The following is a 21,773-nucleotide window of genomic DNA, read 5'->3' on the forward strand; positions in this document are numbered from 1 at the left end:
ACTGGCTCCAAAAATCCAAGATGTCAACCAGGAAGTAGCAAAACCCTGGCTTCATTTTCTCAGTGCAGAAACCAACGGGTGACATCACGGTAGCTACGTCCATCTTTTATACAGTCTATGCTTGTTTCGCTCACCGTTGTCTGCCTCTCAGGTGAAAAGCTCACTACTGCCCCTAGAGGCCTGGGGCACTTCCGTCATGTGACTGGATATGCAGTGTTTTCTTTTTGCATTTGTCTTCATTTATGCAGCGCGTCTATATATATATATGCAGTGTTTTCCTGTTGCAGGGCGTTTCTGTTTATGCAACACATTCATGTATATGCAGCTCGTTTGTGTGTATGCACATATTTTCCACTGTGCAGTACACCGTCCTAGGAAGAAACTCAGTTGCCCAAAAGTAAGTAAACCTGTGATTACTGATACCCATGTAAAAAAAAAACTGCAATCACTAAAGCAAAACCGAGTATATCTGTGATCTCCAATTAGCCTTATTGCATGAAAATGGTTCTAAAATGAGCTGTGAACAGAGAAACACCAGTTATTTCAGTTTTGGAAATATGAGCTGCGTCTATCTGCATGTCTGCATCATGCCTTTAGATTAAAAAAAGAATTGCCAGACGAATTGAAAAATCTGATTGCCAGTCATCACAAAGATGAAAAAGCATACAGACAGATCTGCGACCGACTGCAACTCTGTCAGCTATAATCAGGAGGTACAGAGCGAGCTATTGTGCCACAAATCAGAGCTGCAGCACCTGTCATCTTTCAATGACACCATGGACAGTGCACTACTTGCACACTTTATCTCTGAAGAACAGTCAGGCGAGTGCTTCAGACTTGGCACGGGGATTATCAGTGGAAATCAGAGGTTCTGTGTGACAGGTCAGCGCATAACATTAACCCCGATGGATGGTGTCCAAGAAAAAGACCCCTGCTTGCTCTTCAGCACTAAACTGCAAGATTGTACTTTCTTAAAGAAAAAAAAGCCTGATTAATATTGGGAGCACAGTCTTTGGTCAGATAAACCTGCTCGGCTCAGATGAGGTCAGACATTCTTGGTGTGAACCTGCCCAGGACGACCACAGTGGAGCCACCGTCCTGACAGTGATGCACGGAGGTCCCGGTGCAATAATACGGAGGGGCAACGGTACAAAAGGTGCTGGGCAGATGACATTTATAGATGGCTGTGGTGGATATACTGAAATACTGGCTGACAAAATGACTCCCACTCTCCAGAAACTTGACAGAAGAGGGATAATCCAGCATGATAACGATCTAAAGCCCACTGCCAAAATCACACAAGAGTTTCTCAGGAAGAAAAAAAGGTTAATGCTCTGACCCGGCCAAGTAGGTCGCCTGACTTGAATCAACACAAAATCTCTGAGGTGTTTTAAGGAGAGAGGTAGAGCGGCGCAGCGCCTCCAGCAAGGCGCACCTAAAAAAGAAATGGTTTCTGAAAAATGGCAGAACATCTATTCAGAAGTTTGTGCAACGCCGGTATCCTCCATGCGTAGGAGCATGAGGTTGTTATCTTGGTGAGGAAAGACTTTATAGTGAATTGAGTTCTTCCTGTGGGGTTTGTAATTGTAATATAGTGAATCTGAGGAGTTTTACACAACAGCATCTGTTGCATACTCTAAGTGTAACGCTTAAGTCACGCCTAAGTATAAAGACCTAGCAGGGCATAGCTTATCGTTTTTGGACGTGTGACCGCACATCATCACTTCTGCTCGTCCCGCTTTACAACGACATCCTCACGTTGCTGCTGCTGCTGCTGCTGGCAGATTAACATAACTGGTCATGGGAGCTGAATGAAATGTGAAACCTTGCTTTGACTGCGCGAGCTCTAAAGTCTGGCACGACTGCAGGGAGCTGATGAAGGTGGGCAAGCGACTGTGAGCCTCGCAGTCACCTGGTTAAAATGTATGTCACAACTCTGTCATGACCAGCTGAATAGTAGCAGCTGTCTGCGGGGACTGATGGTGCATTCAGGGCAAAGAGGTAACAGGGAGCTGTTATTTCCCTGCAGGGTTTTGTGACACAGCCAGGCTGCATCTGGTCGGGCTTACAGGATTCCCACATTTTGAGTGCAGGAAACAGTTTCTGAGTATAATATAGCCATGTTGCGAGGCGGGATTACAGAATTCAGCTTCTCTGAGTGGTTCCTTGCAGATGTGGTGCCTCTCCTCACGTGTGTTTTAATGGATTAGAAAAAAAAAACAAAAGCGTGTGCACGGTCTTTCTGCCATAAGCCATGTTAGGAGCTTCTCAGAAATCTAATCACAAGCTAATGGAAACAAATTAGCTTTGCACCTTCCTTTAAATCCCCTTCCTCTTTATAGATAAGCAGGCATTGTGGATAAATCATTTACAGTTAGATACATGTCTGAATTCAATTTCCAAGGTGATTCTTGTTGGTAAGGGTGTCAGATTAGAAAAAAGATAGACTTTGTTAGTAGAGCTTCCATGTTATTTTATTTTTTTTCGGGGTATATAAGAAGAAATCCGGAGGCCAACATCATCAGAAAAATAGGTTGTCGTGAGTAGTAATTGAATTCTTTTGTTAGTCTTTTCAACATGTCTGTGTTCCTCTCATTTCAAGGTGATTGTGAGCTTCATGGGCAGTTTATCTTGGCTGATGAAATGAAAGGCAGGGGAACAGAAAAAAAAAAAAAAAAAAGGATAAACAGAAATTATAGAGTGCTGCAGGGATAAAGCAAAAAAAAGGCTTCACTGTCTTGGAAAATGAAAATTTTATACCGAGAAGGAGGATATAGAAAAACAGACACCGAGTAAAGTGGATGAAAATATATTTTATAGTTCATAGATCCAAGCATGGCACATTCTTCCCTTTAAGTGTGTACCAGGGAGAGATAACTCTGCAGTGAGCCACATCACGTCAACCATTAAGCCAGTGCCATAGAAATTAAGATGCCATTAGTTCATACTTTCCCAGAGTCTGATGCAATTAAAGCTAATGTCTTTGTGGAGGTCTGTAGTAATTGAGCGAGAGTTTGTATGTGAATACCGCTTCGAATTACAGGCTCCATTTTATCGTCTTGTTTGAGACTACAAAAGCCTATCAACACAATAATATGACTTAAGCTGCCAGACACAGAAAAGATTTCAAGGAACTCAAGGTCTCATTAGCTATTGTAAGTCAATACTTTTCCACTTGCGTGTACGCTGAAATGCATGGAGAAAATGTGACAAGGTCATATTTTATAAAAGCTCATTATAGTCTAAAATTAGGTAATTTAGGCTGCCAGAGAGCAGAAGGCTTCCAACACACTGAGCCTCATTAACTTTGGTAAATCAATATACTTGTATAAGCTACTGAAATATACAGAAATTCTGCTCGGTGAATTTTTTAACTAAAGCGTAAATGACAACTGCTTTATTCTAGTTGGTTAGTCTGGATGTGTTACTGCAGCTGATGTGTGTTTTCAATGTTTGTACTGAGAGTAAATTTTCTGTTTTTTCCCCTCCCTGACTGCAGCATCTCAGTATTGCCTAAATAACATGCCCGTCAGGGCAGTATAGACACATTTATCATGCTCAATGGATTATGAATCAATATGTGTCATGTTTTGGTTTCCAATGAGATGTTCCTACAAGTCGGGCAGTGATGTTTCATTAAAATTCATCGCGATCCCCTTGAAAATGAGATGATACATTGCAGGGGGTTTATCCTAACATAATAAATATGAGCAAATATAAAAAACATGGACGCTGTGTGTGTGTGGTTGTGAGGCAGAGCGCTACTAATAACCACAGCAATGCAATTATTCCAGGTAATCTGTGAGCAACTTTTATCTAATCGCTCTCATTCACTAGTTTTAGCATCGGACCAGACCTGTGCCCCGCCGTGTGAGTCCACGATTCTGTATTCAGGAAGCAACCAGAGTTTTGTGCTGTTACAGCCACTTTAGATGACCATTAAGGCCACTGTCACACACACACACAGAGCACTGGTGCAGAGAGGGGAAAGACACACAAATAACAATTAAAGGGAGGGCAGTTATACAATCTAGAATAAACCCCCACAGGCAGCTTAGATGGAATAAAAACAAATGATGCACCGGTAATCTAACCGAATATGAAAGCGCAGTGATAGGTTTCCATGTGTTTGTGCGAGTCTCACCTCATTGGCATAGACCCAGTGACTGTCCTTGGATGCCAGGTTGGTTTCCACGGCCTGCAGAGATAAAAGAAATGAGAAAAGAGAGAAGAGAGGACAGAGGGAGAAGGCACAATTTAGGAAGCGAGCATGTACAATCCCCGAGATCTTGTGATCGTCCGTGTCAGTCACTCCTCAGGTATCGCTGGAGCTTAATTTGTAAATCAAGACATCCTAGAACACACGCGGGGTGCTGGTCGGATGTGTCAGCTGGAGGAAAATATCATCATGGAAGGAACCAAAATCCCACTGTCTGAAGCATATTGGACAAACCGGGTATTATAAATAATGCAATGCTCATATTGTGGATGTGAGAATGAAGCCTGGAGTAAAGATGCACCTAATATGCAGACTACTAATTCCACCTTACCTTCTAAAATGCATTTTAAGAACAGGAATGCACAGAAATAGGTGCTATTGTTGCATATAAATCTGTGACCTGAGATTTTGTGTCGCTATAAAGAAAAAAAATAAAACATGACACATGATTAATGGGGTTGACCGAATACTGATCAGTGAGGTGTTAAAGCTCGGGCAAACAGGTCAACAGTATACGGGACAGTTTTCACTCTAACAGCTATCAGATTTTGGTACCACTTCTAAATTACACAGGGCCTCCTTTTTTTTTGTTGTGCATTTTGAAAGCATGCTAATTTAGTGAGAGGGCAGATTGTGGAGTGAAAGCACACAGCTTTTTGGCACAGTGCAGCCGTGCCTAAATTTCACAGTCAGATGTCGAAACCTTATTTAAACACACACTGGCTGCTTTGTGAGCATTTCAGCTTCATTCACACGTTGAATGGAATCATCTGAATACAAGGCACACCTCTACATGCATTAATCTTTCCTTTCATCCCGCTGATGTGCTGTCACAGCAGTGCATTACCTGTCTGAAGCCTAAACCCACTTACACACATCCACAGCCAAGAAACCTGCTTTTTAAGGTAGTTATAACAGAAAGCGGACCCTAATCTGGTTACTCAAGTGCATGTAAGTGCACTGAATGACCTAAAACCTCTCGATACAGGGGGCAGAATAACCCCCCTCGGAGTTACCAGAACCGTCCGTGTCATTATAGAGTTCCTCCACCTGTCAAAAGAATGCACACGTTTTGCATCTGTCATGCTTAACGTCTCAATGCATGCCCTCTTCTCCAAATTGCTATCATTAGTGTCTAAATGAATTCCTTTCACACAGAGCAATGAAGACTGATGCCTGAACATATAACCGACAGAACCCCGCTGCAGTTTTACTCAACAACACCATGCTCATCAATAATAGTTGGTGCAGAGTGGAGCACCAAAAAAGCTGCCAATCGATCTTATAACCTTGGACGAGTCCTGATTTTATTTTAATGCTCCTCTCTTTGCCAGATTGATCTCATCAGACTACGAGAGGACCATACCAGCAGAGGAGAAATATTTACCTCCATGGTTGAAATACCGTGGCTCATGGCCACGGCTCAAATTAAAGCGTGAGGCCATATTGCCTTCAAAAATTACCTTGAAATCCAAATGGATTCGCCGACATTATCAATGGATGCTATAAAACATCAGACATATGCTGGATGAACTGACCCACTTAAGATGAATGTAGAAAAGGAGCGAGAACATGTGTCACAGAAATGACTCTTCAGTCCTGATCAAAGAAATGTCATTGGTTCCGAGGTATGGGCTCATTTTTGACAGGATTTCAGAGAACATTTATGGTTGTACAGATAGAATTGTTCATTTCAGTCCTGTATCGTGGACATTTTAATTACTCCACATGGCACATTTGTCTATAATGAAAAAACACACAAGTGGTGTCAGAATGTACGACACGGTCCATAGGATTCACATTATCCATTTTTCACACTAAATGGGCCTCAGTGTAAGTCATGGTTTACTCCCATCCAGATCAGACCATTAATTAAATACATTCAAATGTTGATATAATAGAGTTGTATAATATCGGCATTTATCAACCTGCAAGCTGCATCAATAGTAAAAGAGAAGAAAGGAAATATTTCACTACTTTGTCACAAATCTTCAGGTTCAGCTCTGGAGGGCCCGTGTGTGGGTTTGTCACAATGATCACACGATCACATGACTGCAAATATTTGAGCCGGCCTCGATCATTTTGCATAACAATTAAAACTGTTTCCATTCACTTGTGTAACAACAGCTTGCGGCTAATTTTACATCATTTTTCCATTGTTCGTATCCCCTACTTCTGCTAGGGTTTAACGGCACCAACTGTTTATCTGGAGGCTCATAACTTCTAATATTCGACCAACTGCAATCCGATGAGCATCTATTGACATTAACATCACAGATTTAGCTGCAAAGCCAAACACCTCAGGGACCGGAGGAGGTTTTCAAACGAAAAGAAGAAGAACGCAACAGCTTGGAGGAGGCAATTTCTCAAGATTTTGCGGCAAAAGGGGCGTCGGTCAAAGGTACCGCGAATCTAAATGAACAGAGTAATCATTATTTGCCTCATTTCTATCGGCAGATAAATGATCGTGTTGGTTGTGTGTCTTTGTTTGCAGGTGTGGAACAAAGTAAGATGTAGAAGAAAGTCGAAAAAAGAAGAATGTTGGAGGTTGAGCTGTGGGGACGGCGGTAAACAAACGCTGGAACAAAAACCAAGCAAAAGCCAAGAGATGAAACTTTGGTTTCCTGTGTGTGTTTGTGGGTGGATGGATTCATGAGTTTTTTGGAAATAAACTCGGAACAGTGTTATTTTTGTAAAATGAACATTGTCTCAATAGATATATCTACAGAGGAACATCTCAGCACACTGCGCGAGCTTTCCTGTTTGCCTCGGTAGGTTTTCATCTTTTAATCAGCTGTGTAAAAAAAAAAACAACATCCCTTTCCCAGATGATGTAAGGCTGATTTTCTCCTCACATGGATAATTACATTAGCACTTAAACCTTTTGTGAGTAACACAAAAGGACAGCTTGGCACATTGTTTTATCAATAAAACATGACTCGTGATGCTCGTCATGAAACACAATTTGCTGTAAATCTATAGGTTAAAGACACAAGCTCATTAGATGGCATTCTTGTAGTCTGTATGACGGGAAACTATCAGCGAGCTCCTTTCATGTGCAAAACATCCATTCACTGAAATTATGATAATGTCTCCGCGGCCCTAAATGCAATCTGACAATGATAACTATTGTCTGCCTTGAAGAATAACCTTGACATTCAGGAAAGACGACAGCTCCTTGAACTGCATTCATTGTTCCAGACAAAATCTGTCAGATGTCATAATGCTATAAAACAAAGTCAAGTGCTGTGCTGTGGGTGAGTTAATATGTACCAGCTGGGATGCAATACTTTGCTGAAGCTCTGGGCACAGCTCAACCCAACGCCGGGAGGTTCATCGTCAGTTCACGGCAGAAGTGAACGCTGACAACTTAAGACGTTCTAGCAAATAAAGCCTTGTTAAGCTAAATGATGTTTACAAGCTGATGTTTAGCCGCTGACAAACACGCAATGGTGCCAACATGGACTGAAAATCGATTCATTCGGGTATTGTTGCCATTTTCTCCAACATCCTGTAGGAAAGCAAAACAACTACTGCTTTACATGTACACATAGTGCATGCACTGAATACCAAATTAATGTTGTTTTTGCATTTATGGGAGCACCACACTCCCGACAGTCCTTCCAAAATGTGAAATATGATTTAAATTTACAAGAAGCTGTATGCTGAGGTCTGAGAAATACTGTGCTTACAGTACCTAAGGGTGTTGCTCATTAAGATTCAAACCGGGTAGCTCCTAAATACAAAAGCCTCTTGTGTCTAAGTACAATTCCGACATTATTTTGCCAAATCAGCCCCTTTTTCTAATCGCACATACTCTCATGTCAGTTGAACTAAGCAAGGGTTTTCCCCTTTGCTTAAAATTTATCACACCAAAGCTTAAAAAAACCCCTTTGAGACATTTAATGTTATCGACATCCAGGCAGAGTAATTTCAGCTTTGTGTGTTTCTTTCTTTCTTTTCTTTTCTTTTTTTTTTTTTCCTATTCACTTCAGGAGATGATGTAAGAGTGAAACTCTGGAGAGCAATGCGGTTTTTGGAGAAGGAGGCATAGACAAGAGCCTGGAGTGACATCTGAGGAATATTCTATACTGTTGATACAGCCAAAGCCAGGCGACAGTAAGATCTCTAATCAGAGAGGCAAAGTACCCCAGGCATGTTCTTATACAGTAGCAATGCCACAAAGGCAGGCAGAGGATGCCAACTCCGATTTAAAACCGTGACAGCCGAAAAGGGATTGAGAGGAATTGCGGTTAGAAGGATGTGAAAATAGGTGGGGGGAGGTTTGCGCAAAGGCTCAGACGATTCAGGATGAATCTCCTGAATGTGGAGAGATGAGAGTGCTGAGTGTAAACACATTCAATGCAATTATTTGCAACAGTACAAAATTGCATTTGTAAAGTGAAGCTCGTCTGGATCGTACACACAGCTGCTTGATTATCAGGTAGAACTTGCTGGAACTAAACGCACTCAAAACTCAAAAGGTGACTGTAGTAATCTATACTTGAAGCCTGTAATATAATTTTTTATTTTGTAGAAGTTTGAAGGTGTGCTGTTTGTCTGTATACTGATAGATGTTTATGTGATTTGGAACCTCCTTATTGCATAACTGTTGCATTAGATGGCATTAGGGTACCTACTGTAACATCTGCATTTATAAGTCATTTTTTGGTTTTTGAAGACGTTTCGGGGGGAAAAAACCCTCAAATTCATAGATAAATACACATTTTAAATAGTAAGCATGTACAACATCCATCCATCATCTATACACCACTTAATCCTCACTAGGGTCATGGGGGGCTGGAGTCTATCCCAGCTGACTTAGGGTGAAGGCAGGGGACACCCTGGACAGGTCACCAGTCTATCACAGGGCTACACTTAGAGACAGACAACCAAGCACACTCACATTCACACCTATGGACAATTTAGAATCACCAATTAACCTCAACATGTTTTTGGACTGTGTGGGAGGAAGAACCCGGAGAGAACCCACGCTGCATGGGAAGAACATGGAGACTCCATGCAGAAAGATCCCGGGTGTCCTCACTGGGACGTGAACCGGCGAGGCAACGATGCTAACCGCCGTGCCACCTTGCAGCCTTCATTGTACAACAGACAGTAATTTGCTTTTTAATTTTTAATTTTCTTTAACTGAGAGTCTTTACCATCATGCAGTACCATCACAGAGCCGCCTGATCGACCCCAAATGCACACCACAGGACATATAAAATACAACCGCAGTAACCAAGAACTAACTTCAGCGATCACACAAAGAACAAGGACTCCTGCAACAGATGGTTGGGCCCCCACAGACCTCTGATCTCAACATGACGGAGTTAGCTTTTGATTACATGATGAGAAAAAGAAAACACTGTGAGCAACTGTGGCGAGATGCTTGGAACAATATACCTGCCAAGGACCTTGACAAAGTATGCGTTCACATACTTTGGAGAACTGGTGCTGATTAAAAGGCTAAAGGTTTTGCAGAAGCTAAGAAGCTGTTTTAAGCATCTTCACTTTTCTTTAATTTCCTTGTAAGCAGAACTATTCTCCTCTCCTAATCTGTCACGAAGCACAACACGGCGACAACATCCAGAAACACATTTCTGCATCTAAACGTCGTTCATCTCAGCAGCTATTACACAGAATTATGAGCCGCAAACCTGTAATGGTTTACTGCTTCTCCTATTAAAGCGAAAATAATGAAAACATTTGTGATGATTAAATTAATTGCGTTTACAGTAATTAGGAACTACTCAAGAGCTAATTCCGTCAAAAGTGCCATCTATGGCAACCTGCAGCTGTCGCTTGATTAATCAATAAGTAAATAAAAGTACTGGTAGTTAACTCAAACCGCACTTGAAGGCTAATTAACATTATTGTTTGTGATTGAAATTTAGAATCAGGAGCCTTAAAATGTTGAAAGACAAGTGGGCTCATATGTGAGATGATCACCCGTCTTTAATTTGCTCATATGTCAGCGTATAGAACTTTTAATTAAAGCCAAGCTAATGCGTAACCTATATGTTTAGACGGAGTAATTATCTCAAGTTTGACAGATTTTGCTTGCCTGAAAATCAACAGATATTCAAGATTTATTCATTTACTTCTACAGTCTCTCCAATTGCAAACCTTTTTCAGAACACAAAATAAATCTGAGCCTGTCGTGATCAACATTACCTGAAGTTGTCGGTGCTCAAAGTGCACATGTGTCTTATAAAATTTAGCAGTTTGCAAGTCGCTACTCGGTAATTATCAGGAGCTGCAGTCATCAGGAGGAAAACATTAGCAGTGATGCTAATTCTCTTTCTAAATCCTCTGAAGTCTGAACGATACTGAAATACCAGCGTGGACAGTGACCTGGGAACTGAGGAAAAATGATTCTCTGTCCGTTTTCTGCATGAAGAGTGAAAGTCAACTCACTAAAAAGTCGTCCTGCATCCCCGTGTCCCCCATTTTTCGAGGAATTTCCAATTCTGCAGTTGAAGCAACCATCAAAGAATCAGTTGGTTTATTTTAGTCACACATTGTTCTTGCAGTCTTGCAAGTCTTTACAAAATCTGTATTACTTAAGGATCAGCAATTATGTGATCGGGTTGGGGGATCGGCCATCAGTGGCTGCCTGATTCCATCATCGGTTGTTTTGTGGGGACAATATTTGCTATTTTATCATCTGGCACCCTAAGAATTCAACTCAGTAAATAACAAATCTGTAAATTATAAGTAGCACGTAGTTGCAGTCACAGTCAAGTGTTTGCCGGCAGAAGTGGTCAGACTGTCCACATAGTCTTAGATTTGTTATCCAAATGTTGTGTGTTGCCCCAGAAAAGGCAACAAAAGCCCGGTTTATGCAACGCTGCAACGGAGTCTCTTGCCTCCCCCTCATGGCTGCAGCAGAGTAAATGGTAGTTATCAGCTAAGACGGTCTGAAACAAGAGATCGGATTGCTGGAGAATCTAGAAATTTAAATCTGGAAATGCTCCTGTCATGCTCACAATAACTTCACCGAGGATCAGCGTCGTGTGAAGAATAGACGAGATTTAACATCAGTTTTGGACAAATTTGTGCAGAGGTGTTCATGATTCCAACCGCTCGTGAACTCCGATTGACTGTATTCTGTGTGGAAAAGCTGACAATTGGTCCTCCCACGTGTGTTTTGATTCAGAGCCGGCATGCAGAGGAGCAGACCGGAGAAAAAAAACGACATCCGATCTGTGGGTCTTTTGCATTTACACCCGGTATTAAACACGTCTTTGCTTCTTGATTACGTCCACAATGAGTCCGACCATCTACAAATGTGAGCCGCTGATCAAACCGCACACTGATCCCAGCGTTTCCTTTCTTGCATTAGCGATAATACGTTGAAGCACATATCGCTGCATCTGAAGAGTTGTCAGAATTCATGCGGGGATTTGTTTACCTTTATTCCTTCCTTTCACACTCGTCTGCTCTCTCTCTCTCTTTCCGTCTTGCTCAATGCGCGAGTTCAATGACAACAGATTTGTCCTTATTCCAGGCGATGCACCACGGTTTTAAGGTCAGGCCTGGGTGCATAGCAACCAAAGGCTTCTGTTGATTACAAGTGGGCACCTTTCACAGAGTCTTAGTATTTGGTCATAATTTGAAGAGGGTCGACAATGAAAAGGTTTTGGTCGCTGTCACACCTTCCGTGTTCTTTCTGTGTTAAGATCTCACAAAGAAGCCGGGAAGGAGTAATGAGGTCTGTCATAAAAGATTCACAATAGTCTCTCTGAAGCCAGCCTTGCCACCGTTGCTGTGGAAACACACCTTCAGACCACTTAATCTGCTCCATCGACACAGCGTTGAACAAAAAAGTGCCAACTGCCCTTCGTATACAGGTGCGGGCCCGTTTAAAACCACACAGTACATGTGATTAGCTGAAAGTCTGGCTTCATCGCTACCATCTTACTATCTGATGCTTGAAGCTTAGAGGACACGGATGAAAATTAAACAGAAAAGTGAGCCCCGGCGTACTTATCCGGCAGTCCTCGGCGATAACACAACACCTGAACAAATCTCTCCTGACCTGGCGCTGTCAGTATTCAGGACCAGGTGGCCCTCCCAAGAAGATGGCGCACGTGTGTCACATTAAAAACAAATCATGACTCCCATCTGTCGTGGCACGAAGGCTTCTGGCGTCTTTCTGCATGTAGTTAGCTTCCCATGTGTTTATGTTATAGACACGAGCGGAATGGCTAATCCCCTCACGAGGAGACTCACCGGTTAGCACCTGGTCATTGTAGCGCTGCACCCAGGGCTGCAATGAAGAGTGAAACGTACACAAGGTGCATTTTAACTACCTTGTTTTGCTGTGATTGAAGCGTGTCTGCAAACACGTTTTGGTGGTACTGTGCGATACTCTTACTACTGAAGGGCATTGATATCACATATAGAAACAGCTGGATCTCGGTAACACACCATCATTTCTGCATTGTTAGAATCCCAAAGTGAGGAGTGCCTCTTTAACTCCAACTTCCCCCTGTGACATATTCCTTCTGTGGGCTGCTGCACTTATTGTGAGCTATAATGTTGTGAGGGGGGATTTCTGAGAGGCGCTAACAGGATTAAAACAAGGTGTGACATTTTCTGAATACCATTGCAGGCTGAAGAGCCTCCTGAGTGAAGGCATTCACAACCCGTCAGAGGAAGAGTTTTGGAGTTTTTCCTCCAAACAGTGCAGCGGACATCACGTTAGCGTGACTTTAACGCATCAAAACACGAGTACTCTGAGACGCTGCTGCACTGAGTGGATGCAAAACGAGCTTGAACCGGATCCTCTTATATTCCTTAGTTTAAAAGATTTTTTGTTGGCCTTTTTCGGCTTTATTGGATAGGACAGAGAGAGAGAGACAGGAAAGTGGGGGGAGAGGAATGTGTGAAGGGCCTGCAGCAAAGGGTCATGAGCGGGATTCGAACCCACGACCAGGATTCGAACCAACGACCGCTGCGTTGGACTCCATGGGACGCCAGCTCAACCAGGTGACCTATAGTGGCGCCCCTTCTTACATTCCTTTGATGCTTCTCTGCAACCATCCATCCATCCATTATCTACACACCGCTTAATCCTCACTAGGGTCATGGGGGGCTGGAGTCTATCCCAGCTGACTCAGGGTGAAGGCAGGGGACACCCTGGACAGGTCACCAGTCTATCACAGGACTACACTTAGAGACAGACAACCAAGCACACTCACATTCACACCTACGGACAATTTAGAATCACCAATTAACCTCAACATGTTTTTGGACCGTGTGGGAGGAAGCCGGAGAACCCAGAGAGAACCCACGCTGCACGGGGAGAACATGCAAACTCCACACAGAAAGATTCCGGTGCCCCCACCGGGACGCGAACCGGCGACCTTCTTGCTGCGAGGCAACAGTGCTACCAACTGCGCCACCCTCTCTGCAACCAACTCTGTAAATTATTTATGCTATTCATACTTTTTCTTTTTTTCCACAAATATTTTAATAATCCAGCCAGTGGAATTTATAATTTCTATTACCTAAAAAAAACAAAATCTGCCTCATTACTCATGAGAAAAATACTGAATTCAGGTGTCTGTCTTACAGGGTCAAACTATTTTTGCAGCTGAGTTCATTGATTGTTCGGTCCACAGTTGAACTTTATTGAATTTCACATCCTGGTTGCAGCATCACCAAAATATTCAAAATCCAACATTCTCAGTTCGGTCGTCACGTAGCTGCACAGTTTGATAGCCCGCACACAAAAATCATTATGTAGCACAGAAAGCATCACAAGCACCAAAATTCAGACTTGTTTAGCATTTTAACAAGACGCCAAAGTCCACGTACCAAATAATGTGTCGTAACGCAGGATGAATCACTTTGCTTTTCTGCAGGGTGCCCTTGGGGGATGCGCTGAACATAAACTAAACCTCTTGCACCTGGGGGAAATTTATGTTGTGGATCTTTGATGATATTTGCAATTGAATTTTTATTGCGCAGCTGACGGATGTAATAACCACGGATAATTAACAGAGAGGAAACTGATTACCTCACCAGAAGTTATTTTGTTCATCTGTGACTACAGTTACAACGCAAGGACACGCAGATATACAGTCAATGTACTGTAGAAATACAGCAGGAACCTGTTCTACGCAGCTCCAAACAGGTCGATGATATTAAACTGAATATTTATGTTCCAGGAAATAAACACAGTAACTATGCACCACATGAGAATAGTATGTCTGAAAACATGCAACCATAACTGATATATCCCCATATCAACATCTCTAAAATCTTTTTGTTCAATTTTTCAGAAACCTTCTTGAGGAGAGAAGCAGCTCATTGATGCTCTTTGGTTTCAACTATAAAGGCAGAAAAATTAGAAACCATTGATCCAGGAGGAGAACTGAGCAGATGACCTGAAACGAGGCTCCAGTGGGAGACCCGCTAAAAAATAAAGTTGACAAGTAAAATCCTACAAGAATTAAAATCTGTAATTCATGGAGACAAGGGATAAGCAAACTAATGCTATTTAAATGCAGCTGAATAATGTATGCAACCATTACCTAACATTAGTTGAGTGATTTGAGGTGAGTGAAATACAATAACTGTTTTCCATAAAAGCACTTCGTGCCACTTCAGGCCATTAGCTTTGAATAGTGAATCACAGAACTTTCTCCTGGCGCCGAACTTCACACCTGAAAAACTCATCTTAAGAGAGAGGTAAGCGATTTTTATTTGGAAACATATGAATAATTAAGCTGTCCCTTTAGTCAGTGTTGCATTCAAGGCAGGATAGGCAGCACAAGAAGAAGAAAATCTCTCAACTCTTAAACTTCTTGAAGCAGTTTTGTGCAGAGTGTGAAGCGAGTGACACTTTCATCTGTTTTGTTCTACATAAAAGCTCATTTAAAAGGAAGCTCAGACCTAATTGCTCCATTTTCTGGAGCCAGTAATGCATTGCTTTGATTGCACGCTAAGACATCCTTGTTCTTCTGAAGCATTACGGCGCAGCTACAGAGCTCTCTCGCTGAAGACCACTATAACGGCTACAAATAAATGTCCTTACGTGACACCGCGTGACGTTGACCTTGCATGACGCCCACATCTCTCAAGCTCTGCCGGTTTCTTTCGTGTCCTGTGGACTTGTTTCTCACATTGTCTCTAAGGAAATGCTGCCCACCAGGTGAAAACACCCCGACACATTTGGATGACTGTAGACACACACACGCTGGCGTCAATTCTGCTCGGGGGTAAAAAAACTCGTACTGTGCTGCTGAAAGTGCCCCCAAAAGTCAGCGCTCGCAGAGAAAACTGTCAGGAAAAGAGAATGAAAACGACGGCGAGGCGAGAAAACACGGAGGGAAAAAAAGTAAATTAGGATGTGACAGCTTAGTCGGGACGTGATGAGAGAAACGGTGTCAGACAAGCTTTTACGGCACATCATCCGCACCTCGCTATTGTTTCTCACGCCTTTAATCTAAATGTTTTATAAATGCTGGGTTGCCTGTTCGCTTAATTGCAGTCGCCACCGAAATGGAGCATATGTAAGGAGTGTGTGATTGAATGCTTTTAAAATCGGGGCATAGCTGGAATGCAAATGTCTGAAAGAAAAAGTTGTTTTATAGCATTTAACGGCTAATCGGGCAGTTTTATGTTTATAAAGTTGGTTATTCAGCCTCAACAATGAGTCCTTCCTCTTCTTCTGTGACAGAGAATACCACCAAAGAAGAAGAAGAAGAAGAAGAAGAAGTGCTGAGAGAAACAAATTAGGGAGAGTGTTTGAGCAAAGTGCTTGCTTTTGCACAGCAGCGCTCGGAAATAAGACAGGTGGCGTTCACTTTTGCAGATATGCATCTTGCTTGTGTGTGAAAAATAACAGGTGTTGCCTTCCTAATGCGAGGTGCCGGTGTGTTCTGGATTTTAATACCCCTGATTTCCTCAACAGCCATTCACAAGACACAACTAGGTGCTTATACAAGTGCTCAGTGGCATCAGACTGGAGGTGGGCAGCTTTCTGTTGTAATGCAAATGTGTGTGTGAGCAGGAGAAAGACTTCCTGAAGAGGACTATTCAAGTAGATAAATAAAGGTGAAACACTCACATGTACTCGTAAATTAAAGGGAGCATTTTGGCTTAAGGCAGTCTTTCTGTTGGGCGTAACAGTGTGAGCTCTCACTGCCTCTAATCCTGAGTGCCGTAAACAGTTTTGAAGTGAAAAAACCCAGAAAACCCAGTCAAAAGAAAAAGATGACGATACAGGAACAGAGGCCACAACAAATGACAAACAGGCGCATTAGGTGCAGAGTGTTAATGCTTTGTTTTCTACTAAAAAAACATCACTAAAAGGAGCTCTTCTATAAATCACTGCAACGCGCCCCGATGGCTCCGTATTGATGTTGTTTCCCTCCTCTTCTGAGAAATCGAGAACTTTTTTTTTTTTTTCTTTTTCTCCATGCTGGTGCGTTATTAGGGGTCAAGGTAAGTAGACGGTTTCTATGCACCAAACTCTGCCTGATTAGGCAAAGTAAGCAAGATAAGTGGGCAGACAAATAACAAAAAGAAAGAAGTGAGGAGAGAGCGCGAGCGGTGGACTGTGGGAGGTTAGCCGGGCCAAAGACGAGCATGAATCTCAACCTAATTATTCCAAGACAGGGTGAGACATGACTTCTCAGAAAACCGTAGGAAAGAAGAGGTGTAAAAGAGAGAGGGGGAGGTTGAAAAGTGGAAGTTGGGACATAATGATAATACCAAACAGCGCCGACACCAGACAGGAGAGGACGTGGTGGGGCTGGTGCTTGTAGATTTTAAGATATATGCTTGTTTTGGTTCTGTTTGTTTAATCAGCATTGTGTAGGCTGAGCAGAATGCGTAGATGTGACACTACAAGTACTTTTATTGAGGCTTTGTAGACATTAATTCCCAGTAAACCAAACTCTGGGGCAATTAGAGCCAAGTCTGAAGACAATAAATTAGTCAAACGCATTTTAAATAAAGCATCTGTGCATTCTTTTTTTTAAATATATATTCCTCCAAGACCACTGCGGTTGAATCAAAGACACAAAAAGTGTTGTTTTATTTTTTTTTCCCCGTCTCTGAGCAGAGGTTTACGCCTTTGCGAGGAAGGAATCTAATTTGCCAGCGTGCTCCGGTAGCAGCCTCCAGTAATGGTGATGCTGCTTTATAGCTGGCACAAGCTTTTCAATACACCTGAGGAGCACTTTAATTTAATCTGTCTCATCAAGATCAATAAATGTGTCTGAACTGTGACTCTTTGGGACATACTGCCCGTTAATAGGCCACAATGATTTTAGAGTGACCATTTTCTACAACCTCATATACGCAGTTTGGTGCTCCGCTATACTGGAAATCAACTCTAATCAAGCCGGAGAGCTGCGGCACTGCCACAATGTGCCAAAGCAAAGCTCTTACATACATTAACAGAAGCCTTAAAGGGCATAATGTGAAATTTCATTTTTCACTCACGGAGGCCCCCCTTTTCATTACGGCATGTAGCGAAAGTGCACCGGGAAAAGCTGTGAGAAAAGAAAGATAGTGGGAGGAGCGGGGTTCCCAATGCTGAGGAGGAGGCGGAGCTGTGGGAGAGGATAGGGGGGTGCATGATCAAAGCCTATATTTTGAAATCACTTACTTCTCCATTAGTTTGATTAATGGGGCCAGCTTCACAGTCAGACAGAGGCAAGGGGCTTGAAAAATGATGCAATTACTGCTTTTTGAATAGAGGGCTGAAAAGGCCTGTTTGAGAGAAGGTTCTGGGGGAGATTCTACAGGGCATCCTGGACAGCACACTCCTCTCCTCTTCATCCATCTACCACCGCCGCCGCCACACACCCTGAAGCCTCTCAGCGCTACCGGAGCCCCCTTCCACCTCCGAGGCGTCTCTCATCAGGCTCAGCCGCATGCTTGGCTGGCCCTCTCTAAACTGGGGGAGGATATTACATTATAAATTGTGATTAATATGTATCCGCGGCATCTTTCAGTGTTTGCGTCGCATTCTGTTTAACTCTCAGATGATGCTTCCACTCTGTTCCCTCAAGGCATCCTTTATTCATTTTTTTTTTTTACATGTATTTCAACACATTTATACTAATAATAAAGCAAAAACACTCGTTGAGCAATAAAAAAAAAAAAAACAATTATGTAAACCTCTTGAGTGATCACAGTCATAACAAAAAAAAAAAAAAAAAAGTCTCAAGTGCGTCTTATGAAGATGTTTTAATGAAATGCGGTGACAGTCATCTCCGAAGGCTTTGAAATGTCCACATCAATAGGGTTGGAAATAATTACACATAATGCACACAACAGAGGAAGCTGCTGGTATCCTCTCGTCTTATCATATCTGAAATCTATGCGTCTGCTTTGTGTGAGAACAGGAAACACTTCATATTGTCTGTTAAAGTCGGTGTAAATCCTACAAAAAGGGAGAAACCTTTTTAAAAATTTTAGTCAAGGAGGTTATTAGAATTAAAAAAAAAAAAATATGACTCAGCTATTTACCAAAGCACTTTTCATCTGATCTTAGATGAACTTCTATGACCCGGTCCTGTGTGTGGGATGCAGCCTCCACAAGACAAAACTACTGATTTGTTTCTTAGTTCAATCCCACTAATGAGCTCAAACCGCTGCACCGCCCAGAAGACGAGGGGCAAAGAGGAAAAAATAAAAAAAAAAATCAGGAGGAGGAAAGAAAAGATCATGAGAGTGAGAGAAGCATGCAAAGCAGAATCCATACTTGTCAGAATCGTTATAATCCAATGCATTTGAGCAGGTATGTGGCAACTCTTGTGGAAAGAAGAAAGGGCAGGAAAACCTTTACCTAAATGCCACCGAGCCGGTGCAGGTTTGGATGATAACTACTTTCCAGCAGCCTCTCTGTTGTAACTATGATTACATTTTCTGCTCTGTGGGGGGCGTCGTAAATATGGGGCGGCACATTTCTTTTTGTTTTTTTTCTAGGAGACCTCTGAGCACATTCCACTCTTTACCTGTTTGGGATAAATCACAGCTCATGGTTGAATGTAACACCGTAGAGACTTGTCATGTTACGCTAGTGTGTGTCCCTGCATCCATGTTTGCTTGTGTGTGTGTGCTTTCATGCAAAAATGTTCATCGCCAGTTGTGAAACGCTGAAAAACAGAAGTGAGAGCACTTAAGGAAAAACTGTAGGGATCACCCATGGGAGGAAAATGAGCAAGACGAGTGTAGAAGGGCAAAAAGATGGAAACAAGCAAAAAAAAAGAAGAAGTGGATTCTTAGATTTATGTAGCACATTCCTACCACAAATTTGACTCGCTGGCATGATATCGTTCTAAATATTTCAGCTCGAAACCACGCTTAAATTAAATACGAGATAAGTGTTGGCATAATGAATCAAACAACATTCTTGGCAGAGCGTGCAATCGGAGTTCACAATATGTCCCTTTGCTCATTTACACATTAGCATTTACAGTGATTCTCCACAGAGTGCTCTTTGGATTTGGGATTTTACATGAAAAATCAGTTAAGGATTTCACACAATGCTCCCGCCGCAAAGTAAATCTGCTAATGCAATTGCAGAAGCACTCACGGCCCCGTGAAACTCCCACAGGCTTGTGGGAAGAAGCGCTCTTGTCGGAACAGCAGGTTTCTGCAGCGAGGTGCCGATGACCTGTTGCAGAAATAATAGCTCCATTGAATGATTCGAACAGAATCCATAATGCCCATGATTACGGATAAGTGGCAATCTATATTCCTTTGTGAGATGTTCTAATGTGTCAATAAGATGTCAATGTTACTGTAAACTGATTGCACAGGACAGGCTCCTGGTTCATGTGTGAGTTTCTTCGTGATGACAGGCGGGGCAACTGCAGATGCATGATGTTAGATTTTTACTGATAACTGACTGCCAATGTGGGAACTGATGGAACTAACCATAGACTGTATAAAAAAGGAACGAACAAACCACCCCGAAAAATGAAGCCAACCCGGAAGTGTCAAAAACCTGCAATGTCACTACGTCCACTAGCTGCTGGCTCCAAAAAGCAGATCATGAAATACTGCATTCCCAAAGCTCAGGATTTTTTTATTATTAGTTTTCATGGTCAAATCCAGAGATCAGGTGGTCAATCTGAAAATAAATCAATACTGAATTTTAAAAAATCATCAACATTTTGCGGGTCAAGGGGCGTGGCTGACTTGATTGACAGTCGGCAGCGACGATGCAGACGAAGCGAGCAGAAGGTGGTAAATGTGGGCGGGCAGAGAGGGCCCGCCTCTCAATCTGTCTGACCAATCGCTGCTCCTATGGCTCCGCCCCCCTCCGACGATTTTTGCGTCACTGGCTCCAAAAATCCAAGATGTCAACCAGGAAGTAGCAAAACCCTGGCTTCATTTTCTCAGTGCAGAAACCAACGGGTGACGTCACGGTAGCTACGTCCATCTTTTATACAGTCTATGGAACTAACATGTTATCATGCGTATTCTTCTTGTAACAGCTCGATGTAGACTTTATATTAAATGTTTTTCACCAGGCAAAACAAGAAAACTACTTCTATGTATGTAAAACACGACATTTATTTTTACGTTTTCATCTTATCTGCCTGTTTTGAAGCCATTTTAATGCAACTACTTCATTTTAAAGCGTTTATCAGCAAATAACTGCGATATATAGTTACAATATCGAGGTATTCTGATAATTTCCAAGGAACCTGACTAATACGTGAGAAAAGATACTGAAAAGCACATAACATAGTTTATGCTAATGATATGAACACCCCCCCAAACAGCGATTTAGATCTTACAGATTGCTGTTCCTCAGTGAATTATGCCACCTGAGTTTCTTCGCATGCAGCAGTTATGCACAAATGAGATACAGTATACGGTCCTATCCTTCACTGTGGGTGTTAACACAGACCTGCAAATGAGACATCAAAGGGGACGTATGAATATGCATGTGCACATGTCGAACACTGACTCACACATAGTTGTGTAAAAGCAAGAAACAGGCAAAGGGAGAAACTAAGCAAGTGAAGCAGGTTAGCAACGGGCTAAAAGGACACCTGAACCGGAGTTGATATTTATATTCTTTCCACTGGCGCTGTACTTTAATTGAACATTTTCTCCAGAGCTTTTTGGACTGTGATAGGCTGTGTGCTGGGTACCAATACAGTACTTGTTTTCCAAGTGGTTGGCTTTGCAATTACCCTTATAACTCGTACTGTATTTTGAGTCTGCCACTTGGGAATTGGGCAATAATCCTGAGCCCACAGCAACAATTTCACAGAGACAGAACTTTCCGACAATATTGTACAGTTTTGGTATAATTGCATCTCATATTATGCTGCGGGGAGACAAATATACAGAGTGATAAAGCTATTAACGTATACAGACAAAGGCACCGTGTTTTGACTATTCCAATTTAACAAGAATATGAGTTACAAAAAAGGTTCAGTAAAAAACTTATGAGCAGCTCACATGATTCTACAACACCAAAAATGTTTATCAGACATGTCAGGATGCACCTAACACGGACCAACCAGGTGGCCTTTGGGCTTTGATCTGACTGTTGGCT

General features: G+C 42.3%; 1 protein-coding gene across 1 annotated transcript in view; it reads right to left on the minus strand.

Moving 5' to 3' along the window:
- Positions 1 to 21,773, minus strand: part of LOC103359311 (glutamate receptor ionotropic, delta-1) — a 279,637-nt gene that overhangs the window by 48,819 nt on the left and 209,045 nt on the right. Inside the window, exon 5 of the mRNA XM_008284578.1 lies at positions 4,145 to 4,198. Coding sequence (XP_008282800.1) covers positions 4,145 to 4,198 — 54 coding nt within the window. The remainder of the gene's footprint in view (positions 1 to 4,144; positions 4,199 to 21,773) is intronic.

Source organism: Stegastes partitus, unplaced genomic scaffold (genome assembly GCF_000690725.1).
Source record: "Stegastes partitus isolate 25-593 unplaced genomic scaffold, Stegastes_partitus-1.0.2 Scaffold365, whole genome shotgun sequence".
In the NCBI taxonomy this organism is placed as follows: Eukaryota; Metazoa; Chordata; class Actinopteri; family Pomacentridae; genus Stegastes; species Stegastes partitus.